Source organism: Bombina bombina, chromosome 6 (genome assembly GCF_027579735.1).
Source record: "Bombina bombina isolate aBomBom1 chromosome 6, aBomBom1.pri, whole genome shotgun sequence".
Taxonomy (NCBI): domain Eukaryota; kingdom Metazoa; phylum Chordata; class Amphibia; order Anura; family Bombinatoridae; genus Bombina; species Bombina bombina.
Genome location: NC_069504.1, coordinates 956,482,748 through 956,493,320, shown reverse-complemented (window position 1 = coordinate 956,493,320; position 10,573 = coordinate 956,482,748). Strand labels below are relative to the sequence as shown.

The following is a 10,573-nucleotide window of genomic DNA, read 5'->3' as shown; positions in this document are numbered from 1 at the left end:
GAATTTTACCAAGCGTACCCTATTGACATAGTACCTACCTCCAACCCTCTAGCTCATGCTACGGTTCCTGCTGCCATCTATGACTGCAGCCAGATATGTAACCATATAAAGGCAGATTGCCAATACAGACAGTGACACTCAGCTTGCAATGATGCCTTGGGTGGTGGGGGAGGGATGGTGGGAGGCGAGCAGTTGGTGCACCATGGGACATAGTACCTACCTCCAACCCTCTAGCTCATGCTACGGTTCCTGCTGCCATCTATGACTGCAGCCAGATATGTAACCATATAAAGGCAGATTGCCAATACAGACAGTGACACTCAGCTTGCAATGATGCCTTGGGTGGTGGGGGAGGGATGGTGGGAGGCGAGCAGTTGGTGCACCATGGGAGAGTTCCCTATGCCAAAGAAAAAGTCTTAAGAGACGGTAGGGGGCCAAACAATATGACTGCTTGGAGAGTAAGGTAGGGAAGGAAGGTTCTCTACACTACAGAAAAACAATTTGTATTAATAAATACATCAAATTAAAAAAGGAAATGTATGTAAACAAAGTACTGGCAGACAAATGCTAGTATCTAAAGTGGTGGAGACTATTGGGAGGGAGAGATGGTTAGATAGCTGTTTGGGAGGGATCATGGAGGTAGGATGGTAAAAGGGGATCCCACACTGCAGAAACGAAACAAAAACATTTAAAAAGTCCTAAAACTTAATACTGGCAGATCATTTGCCAGTAGCTAAAATGGTGGTGAGCAGTGGGGGTGAGGGAGGGAAGAGAGCTGTTTGGGAGGGATTAGGTAGGGATCAGGAGGTTGGAGGTATCAGGTGGAAAGGTAATCTCTACACTACAGCTAACATTAACCTTAAAAAAAACTTGATGAACACCTTCACTGCTGGGAATATTAGAAGTGTTATGTGCAGCTGCAATTATTAGCCTTCTAATTACAAAAAAAGCAATGGTAAATCCATGCATGTCTGCCATTTCTGAACAAAAGTTCCAAGAGAAGCTTTTACAACCATTTGTGTTATTACTGCACAAGCAGTCCTGTAGGGGAGTCAGTTATTTTTGCATTTTTCCAGTTTCATGAAATAAAAGTTTATAAAATAAGATTGAAGCTATGGTTAAACTTTTACAATAAAATACAAAGTCTTCTACAGATGCATTTTATGTTTTGAAAACAACAAACAAGCAAACAAACAAACAAAGGGGAGTAACTGTTGAGAAAGTGCAGTTTAATTTCAAAGTAAAACAAGCACATATTATATTTAATAATCTGAAATATAAACAAGAAGAAAATATAAAAATGAATTAGGTCATCATATAAAAATTAATTTTGTCATGTAGTATGCCTTAAAGGGACACTACACCCTATTTTTGTCATGATTCAGATAGAACATGCAATTTTAAGCAACTTTCTAATTTACTCCTATTATCAATTTTTCTTCATTCTCTCGCTATGTTTATTTAAAAAGCAGGAATGTGATGCATAGGAGCCAGCCACTTTTTGGTTGAGAACCTTGGCTATGCTTGCTTATTGGTGGGTAAATGTAAGCCTCCAATAAGCAAGTGATATCCATGGTGCTGAAACTAAAATGGGATCGGTGCTAAGATTTACATTCCTGCTTTTAAAATGAAGATAGCAAGAGAACGAAGAAAAATTGATAATAGGAGTAAATTAGAAAATGTCTTAAAATGTCGTGCTCTATCTGAATCATGAAAGAACAAATTTGGGTTCAGTGTTCTTTTAACTATTTTAATGTTTCTTGTTTTAAGATATTATATATTTCAATTTAATATTTACCAGGTTGTAAATTACTACATACCTTAGTAAATATTTATTAGGAGTGAAAATGCAATGAAAAGTTGTAATTAATTTAGAAAAGGGTTACCAATATTTATTAAAACTAATAAACTCTGACATATATAACATTGATATAGATAAGATCTTAGGATAGGTATTTCAAGAGTCTCCATTCAGGGTAGACTTAAGAGGCAATGAATTTTGACATATTTAAATAGATGTATACAAACTACTGCTCATTATGTTCAACATCAATGTCCTGAAATAAATACAGGTAGAAGTTATTAGACAACTGGACAGAATGGCATATTACATATTATAGCAAATTATGATAGCAGTCCAAGTTGTTTCTGTCAATATCACTGCAAGCAACAATGATAAAATGATTAACTATAAAAGTGCTCCCAATTGTGACAGCAACTTTTTAAATTACATTGATAGAGAACTCCTTTCTACTGTTACTCCTGCCTAGTTTTCCCCTATTAAATCTGGAAGTCCTCAAAACCCCACCAATGAATACCAAAACCCCAGACAAACACATTTCTACCTTGAATCTCCCAGTCCCAAAATCAAAATAATAAAAAAATGTTAGGATGGTATGCCACACAAAATATACAAATACTTACTTAAGGCACTAAAATTGTATCTGCTTTAGTATAAAACACTATAGTACAACAATTGTAGAATAATGTAACCCAATCTATTTATTTGCCATGGTATTTATTCCTAAGGCTAAAATAAGAGAACATCTTCAAATGAACTAAAATAACTTCAAGTATTTTAAAGTTTATCTCTTTACTAAAACCAAACATTAAATGCTCTGAAAAACACTCTCATTTAGCTTCCAATAAAATGTCATAAACAAAAGATATCCTGACCTATAACTATAACAACCAAACAAACTAAATGATGGAGATAATAAATACAATAGAATTGCTTCAAATAATCATAATTAAAGTACAGATAAAATAGTTATACTTAAAATAAAAGTTTGCACATTTTATTAAATAATAGAACATTCTGGGCCATATTACAAGTGGTGCGCTATTTTTTTGCTCATGCACTAACTGTGCTCAAAATAAAAATTAGCGTGAGAGCAAAAGACTCTGGAACGCTAACTTCATGACTTTGGATAATGCAGCCTTGCTAACTCCTTCTTCCTATAGACTTCTATGGGGCGCGCTACCAAAAGCCAAAGGAATACTTTAAATTCTGATGTTTTTCACAGAGAAGAAAATATTCTTTTTATTTTTAAATATAGATTTGTCATGATGAGTGTATGTGTAAAAGAGTGATTTCGGTTACTACAGCTGTTAGGTGTACTGTACCTTCTAGGAGGTCTAGAAGATCAATTAGGACTTTATTGCAGTAGTCTATAATAGCTCTGTGTTTGTAGAATGTGGTTGCTTTTGCACTGATTTTCTGAACCTCTTACTTTGACAATTACTTCTTGGACATACTGGTTTGACTTCCTGCTTCCCTGACTACACTTTTGTATTAACTCCTTGTTTGTGACTGACTTGGTATTCAACTTTGGCTTATTTGTGGACACTGCATTTGTTAAATGATTTTGTGCTGCTTTTCCCTGTGAGGCCTAGACCCAGACTGTCTGGATTCCTCTGCTATCAAGAGAACTTGACAAAACTTATACAAAAGTATGTCCTTCTTTGATATTAAAATGTATTAATTTACGGTTACTTCCTAGTACTTAGTTGTTTGTTTTGTAGGAGCTGATTAAAGTACTAGAGAGCTACTAAGTTTAGTCTCATTGCTCTCTTACCCCTGACCTCTGCTGAAACACTGTGATAGTGTTCAGTGCATCATCAAGGGCTTGTGGTGAGCTGAGTCTCTCAGCCATTGATTCCATCTTGTTACATTTTGAAACAGCAGCACTCCACCTGACACAGAGAAGACGTGTGCTCAGACAGGAAAGCGATTTGCTGTTTTTACAATAATTATATATATATATATATATATATATATATATATATATCAAAATAACAAGAGTATTGCATTGAGCAATGATACTTTTTTTATTGGACTAACTATACATTTATAAGATGACAAGCTTTCGGAAGAGTTCCTTCCTTTATCAAGTCTGAAGCAATACTAACCAATTCAATGGAATTTACAGATTGTATCTTAAAACACAGAATAGCTAAGAAGACAGTGCAGGGAGAGGAGGAGGTGTCGTAAAAATATATTTACGACACCTCCTCCTCTCCCTGCACTGTCTTCTTAGCTATTCTGTGTTTTAAGATACAATCTGTAAATTCCATTGAATTGGTTAGTATTGCTTCAGACTTGATAAAGGAAGGAACTCTTCCGAAAGCTTGTCATCTTATAAATGTATAGTTAGTCCAATAAAAAAAGTATCATTGCTCAATGCAATACTCTTGTTATTTTGATATCTAAATCTCTGGACTAACATGGCTACTCCAATCAACGTGACTATGGTATATATATATATATATATATAATTTTGTAAAATATATATTTATACCTATATTCTGTATCTATATGGATATAGATAAATATGAATATATACCTATATAGCTATATGAATATAGATGAATATGAATATGTATATACTGTATACTGTATATACTATGGATATATAGATATATAGATTTATACAAATAAAAAAATGCAATGTTAAGAAAATAGGAATTTAAGTATTTCTATTCAAAACACATACATATGTGTGTGTTTATGTATGTATGTGTGCATAGACATATTTACATATATAAACACATACATGCACATGTATACAAAACTATAAATATAACTTACAACTTATAATATGCAAGCTACTTAGCTAAGTCACAATATAAATTTAAAGCATAGGTTGTGCTAGAGCGATGCCAGCTGCTATAACCCATATACCCATGGGATTTACCATGGACTTGTTATATCAAGTTCAGTGCAAATGATTGCACAGTTTAGCGCTAATGCATACTGTGTCCCACGCTATCAGAGTGCCTCTTGTAAATTGAATCCTTATATATTGTATGTTTCATTCTAACTATAGAACTCTTTAATGAGCAAAAGAAACATATATATATATATATATATATATATATATATATATATCTATATATATATATATATATATATATATACATATATATATATATATACATACACACATACCGGTACTGTGGAAGAGTATATGACATGTAGAGAATGGATCTGCCTTTAAAACTTCCAGCCTTTTCCAGTGCTACCGCTAATTAATACAGCTATTTTACACCAAAAAAGAAAACTGAAAACTATTTTACACCAAAAAATAAGTTTTAGCTCTCATTCTTTTATACACATGATACAAATCCAAAAGATAGCAGCACCACCAATTATCCAGTTACAGAATCTTTTATTAAGCCAGCCTTTTAAAAAAATTTCAATGTTTCGGAACTCAGTCCTTAATCATGTCTAGTTACAATGTATTTGGTATCAAATTTAAATACATAACAAACACCTCACCACTCATGACCTCATCACAATGTTCTATACAACAATCCCCCCTACAGACAAAAGGGAAAAATTACTATCAACAATATTACATACAGATCAAAATGTTAACAAATAACCCTATGTTTGAGATTAAGGAGATAGAATTTTGTGTGCAAGGGACATTTAAAAACCACTGTATTAAATACCATTCCCAAGATACATAAATGCTTATAGGCTCCCCCTCGACACCCTTTAGTGGCCATTTAGTGGTCTATTCTGTCCAAATTTCTATTATTTGGATAACGTTTTGAAAACTTGAGGTTTCAAGTTCTTATTTGAAAAATAATGGAGACTTTTTGGTTAAATTACAAAATGTTTCAGTTGAAGAAAGTAAGGGAATTATATTCAGTCTTGATGTGGTTTCATTATATACTTCCATTCCACATGATGATGATTTGTGGTGCTGCTATTTTTTGGATTGGATTTGATTTATGTTAGAGGTGTTGGTTTTTCACCCCTTTAGCTTGCACACTATTGATAATGTTTTACTCAGGTGCTAGGATTTTTTTTATTGTTATTTTATGCATATGACAGAATGAGTGTTAAACCCCTTACTTTTCTTTTTCTTTTTAGGTATAAAACAGCTATTGGACTCAACAGAAAATATTTTAGTTAATTTGTTTCTCATATAATACCTAACATGAAAGAAAATACTATAATATTCCAAAAAGAACATGTTTCTCTATGAAATGTAATTTACTTTTATAACACAAAACATTTTGAAAATTGCAATTTTATAAGATAATACATCCTGAATCTCACCTCTGTTACGATGTTATTAGTTGTATCTTTGGCTTTGTCAGTAGTAATTTCAGCATCATCAGCATCAATCAGACTTGCTACAGGAACACTTTGAGTTGGTTTTACAGCAAAATTATTTTCACTGGAATCCAAGGCTACACAAACATCATATGAATATGGTATTGGCAGAGTCCCATTATTCAACTGTGACATAAACCTTGGGTCGATATGGGAATATAAATTTGTACTTAGAGAGTTGAATGCTGTGGAAGGTTTAGGATTCTTATACTTTGAAATTAATACCAATACCACAGTCAACATGAATAAAAATGAAATCACAGCTACAGCTATTACTAAATAAAACTGTAAGTTAGATTGAGAACTGAAATCAGTGGATTGATTGCTAGGATCTGGTAGAATTTCTTGAAAATGATCTGCTATAACCAAATTTAATGTTACCGTGGCTGAGAGAGAAGGATATCCATTGTCCTTGACCATAATGACTACTCGTTGTTTTATGGAATCTTTTTCTTGGAAAATGCGGGCTGTCCTAATCTCCCCTGTGTGGAGACCTATGTTAAAATACAGAGACTCTGTGGTGTGTAGAAAGTGATAAGAAAGCCAGCCATTATGTCCAGAGTCATCATCCACTGCTACCACTTTAGTTATTAGATAACCAGGTTCTGAAGAAGGAGGAACCATCTCAAATAAATTAGCACTCTCACTTTCTGGTGAAGGGTACAGAATTCTTGGTGAATTGTCATTTTGATCCACCACACAAATCTTTAGGGTGGCATTGTTTTTTAGAGGTGGAAACCCATTGTCTTTAGCCAATACATGAATGTAAAATTCCTTCTTCTTCTCATAGTCAAATGACCGCTGTGCATAAACTGCTCCAGTCACTGGGTTAATGGATAAATATGAGATAACAGGAATTTCATCTTCATCTTTATTGATAATAGAATAGGTAAGTTTTGCATTTTCTCCAGCATCAATATCTGATGCATATATGTTGTAGATCGATGCTCCAGGTGAATTATTTTCAGGAACATAAACAAAATATATGCTTTTCTCAAAGACAGGTGGATTATCATTTACATCAGATATTTCTAACTGAATATTTTTTACTGTTGATAATGTTGGAGATCCCTGATCAGTAGCTACCACAATTATATTATAATGTGATATTTCTTCTCTGTCCATGGGGTTTACAGTAACAATTTTATAATAGTTACCAGATGATGATAACAATTTGAATGTTAATGCGTCTTTGATTAGACAGGTTACTTCTCCATTTTCTCCAGAATCTTTATCATGGATGTTGATTAATGCTACTACTGTTCCTGGTAAAGAGTCCTCAGAGAATGGAGAAGAAATGGAGGTAATGGTTATCTCTGGAGCATTGTCATTAACATCTATTATTTGTATCATTACATTGGCATGAGAAGCAAGGCCTCCTCCATCCTGTGCCTGCACAGTCATTTCATATTTCTTGGTAACTTCAAAATCTATATTTCCTTTAGTTTTAATTTCTCCTGTGCTAGCATCAATGCTGAAGATCTGCAAAGCCTCTTCTGGAATACTACTGAAAGAATATGTGATTTGTGCATTTGTACCTTCATCTTTATCGCTTGCCTTTAAGAAAAGAACTGAAGAATTGAGTGGTATATTTTCATTTAAAGTAACTTTGTATACTTCTTGTGTAAAAATAGGAAAGTTATCATTGCTGTCAACAACATAAACATTAATCAACGCAGTTCCAGTTTTTATAGGATTTCCTCCATCAGAAGCAGTTAATACTAATTCAAAAGAGCTTTGTGTTTCACGATCTAAAGATTTGTCTAAGACAATTTCTGGAAATTTAATACCATCAGCATTCATCTTTTCTGTTAATACAAAATGCTTATTTGCACTTAGCTTATAGGATTGAAGAGAATTGATACCTAAATCTGGATCTCTTGCATTTTGTAAAACAAACCGTGCTCCTGGCGAAGTTAGTTCAGGAATTTCTAATTTTATTATTTCATGAAAAAAATAAGGAGCATTGTCATTTATATCTTTAACTGTTATCTGAACATGGAAAACATTTAAGGGATTTTCAACCACTGCATCAAATGTAAGTGAACAAGGATTTGTTTCTCCACACAGTGCTTCTCTATCTATTCTGTTTTTAATATACAAATTCCCATTTTCAAAATTGACAAAAAAATATTTCTCTGAAACATGAGAAGCAATACGAAATTTTCTAAAAGGCAGCTCCTTAATATTCAATCCTAAATCAGTAGCTAAATTTCCTACAACCGAACCTTTTCTCATTTCTTCAAAAACAGAATATTGAAGCGCCCCAGAAACTAAAGGAAAAAGCCAGAACATTAAAAAAAAACATATTACTTGCCATCTTATTGTCTTGCATATATTCATTTCCTGTGTTTTCATCCTTAAAATTTGTATATGTAAAATCTCAGTGCAGTTTCCTTCTAGATGATTAGAGTTGTAGTCCAGTTTAGTAAATCCAAATCCAATTGAGGATATGAATAGAAAGACCTTGTTTATTATAGAAACATAGAATAGCAGTGATGTTTCTTTCTGTTGCAAATCTGCAATGAGTATATTTAATGGAGGAGTCAGAGGATCTATGTAGCAGTCAGATCCTTCACCTTCTTGGTAAACAGCGGCGCTCTGAGGTACTAATGTGGAACTGCAGCAAATCCAGATTTATTTTCCACATTGAATGATTTTCTTATTTATTAAGTTAAAACATTTAAAATGAGCTACAGCATAGAAACAAATATTCTTTGTTAACATATTCTGCACTATTTACTGATAAGGCAAAATGTGTGTGTTGTAGCTTTGATTTTAAGGTTCTCATGTAACTACTTTTTATAAATATTTAGGTAAATTATATAGTTAAAACATAAGAATACAGATGATTGGTGTCATCTACAGGTGATTTTAAATACTAATGATGTAACTGCTGTAGATAGCACATAATAAGTAATGGTAAGGTAAGCATTATTAGCCAGATTACAAGTGGTGCCCAAAATTTTACGCTTGTGCGCTATTTGCGGTCAGAGTAAAATTTTAATGCAACCGGTTTAGCATGCTTGTTACAAGTTGACATTAAAAAGGTTGCATACAAGCAGAAGTCCAATGCGCTCTAACTTCAGGATTCGGATATTGCAACCATGCTAATTTCTTCTCCCCATAGACTTGTAGGGAAAGACCCAACAATTATTGCTCACTCACTCGCTAAATGGACACCGCATTGGACCAACTACACTAAACCTGAAGGTAGTTATAAATGTTCTTTACAAAGAAGAAAATGGTTTTTTTATTTAAAAATAGATATTTCAATATATTTCTATACCTATATATCTAAATTAATATTTACACAGATAGATGATAGATAGATAGATAGATAGATAGATAGATAGATAGAACGATAGATAGAAATATCTATTTTAAAATAAAAAGGACATTATTTTCTATGTGAAGAACAATGGAATTTAAAGTATTCATTAAAACACATTAAAAATGAATAAAAATGATATTGCATGTTTCAAGGTATTTGACTGGGAAAGGCACCAAAGTGTATATTTAGATGTTTGTATGTGTATATATGTATTTATGTGTGCACATACATATTTACACATATAAACACATAAATACATATGTATCCACTTATATATATATATATATATATGGGCCAATTTATCATATGTCTGTCCGACATGATCCGATCAGCGGATCATGTCCGACAGACATCGCTGAATGCGGACAGCAATACGCTCTCAGCATTCAGCATTGCACAAGCAGCTCTTGTGAACTGCTGTTGCAATGCCGCACCCTGAAGACTCGCGGCCGCTAGCAGGGGCTGTCAATCAACCCGATTGTATTCGTTTGGGTTGATTTCCGGCGATGTCTGTCCGCCTCCTCAGAGCAGGCAGACAGGTTATGGAGCAGCGGCCTTTAGACCGCTGCTTCATAACTTGTGTTTCTGGCGACCCTTCAGGCTCGCCAGTAACACAGGGCATCAAGCTCCACACGGAGCTTGATAAATCGGCCCCATAGTGTATATATGTTAACTTTCAACTTGTAATACCAGCTCAAATTCGCATGACCTCAGTATTCATTGAAAATAAAGGCTGCATTTGAGCAAGGTAGTTCAAGTAAACTCAACTCAGAATTGCATGGCATTGAGAACAATTGATAGGACACTGTGGCTGCAAATTTCATTTAACCCCCCCCCCCCCCACACACACACAAACACACAATCAGACTGGTAAAGGTAAAGGCTGCAAGAATAGTGTAAGTTTTATTTAAAGTAAAACTAAAGCATGCATATTTTAAATACTTCCTGCACTGCATTTAAGTTAAAAGTTTTAAAAGTTTTTTCTTTCTTTGTTGTTTTTGAAAGATGGTATTTTAAAATGTAGTAATAAAACTTTGTTTGTTTTACTGCTGGGGGGATGTATGTTCACCAACAGAGCTTGTTGGGTAGTGAACAATTTATCTATAGGG

General features: G+C 33.7%; 1 protein-coding gene across 1 annotated transcript; it reads right to left on the bottom strand.

Annotated features, from left to right (window-relative positions):
* Window positions 1-6,013: 6,013 nt before the first annotated feature.
* LOC128664802 (protocadherin gamma-B2-like) lies at window positions 6,014-8,488 on the bottom strand. The gene has a single exon (XM_053719605.1). The coding sequence runs from the start codon at window positions 8,486-8,488 to the stop codon at window positions 6,014-6,016; it is 2,475 nt and encodes an 824-aa protein (XP_053575580.1).
* Window positions 8,489-10,573: the final 2,085 nt, after the last annotated feature.

Excerpts from the sequence above, each read along its gene's own strand:
- LOC128664802 (XM_053719605.1), bottom strand. The coding sequence starts at position 8,488 with ATGAAAACACAGGAAATGAATATATGCAAGACAATAAGATGGCAAGTA.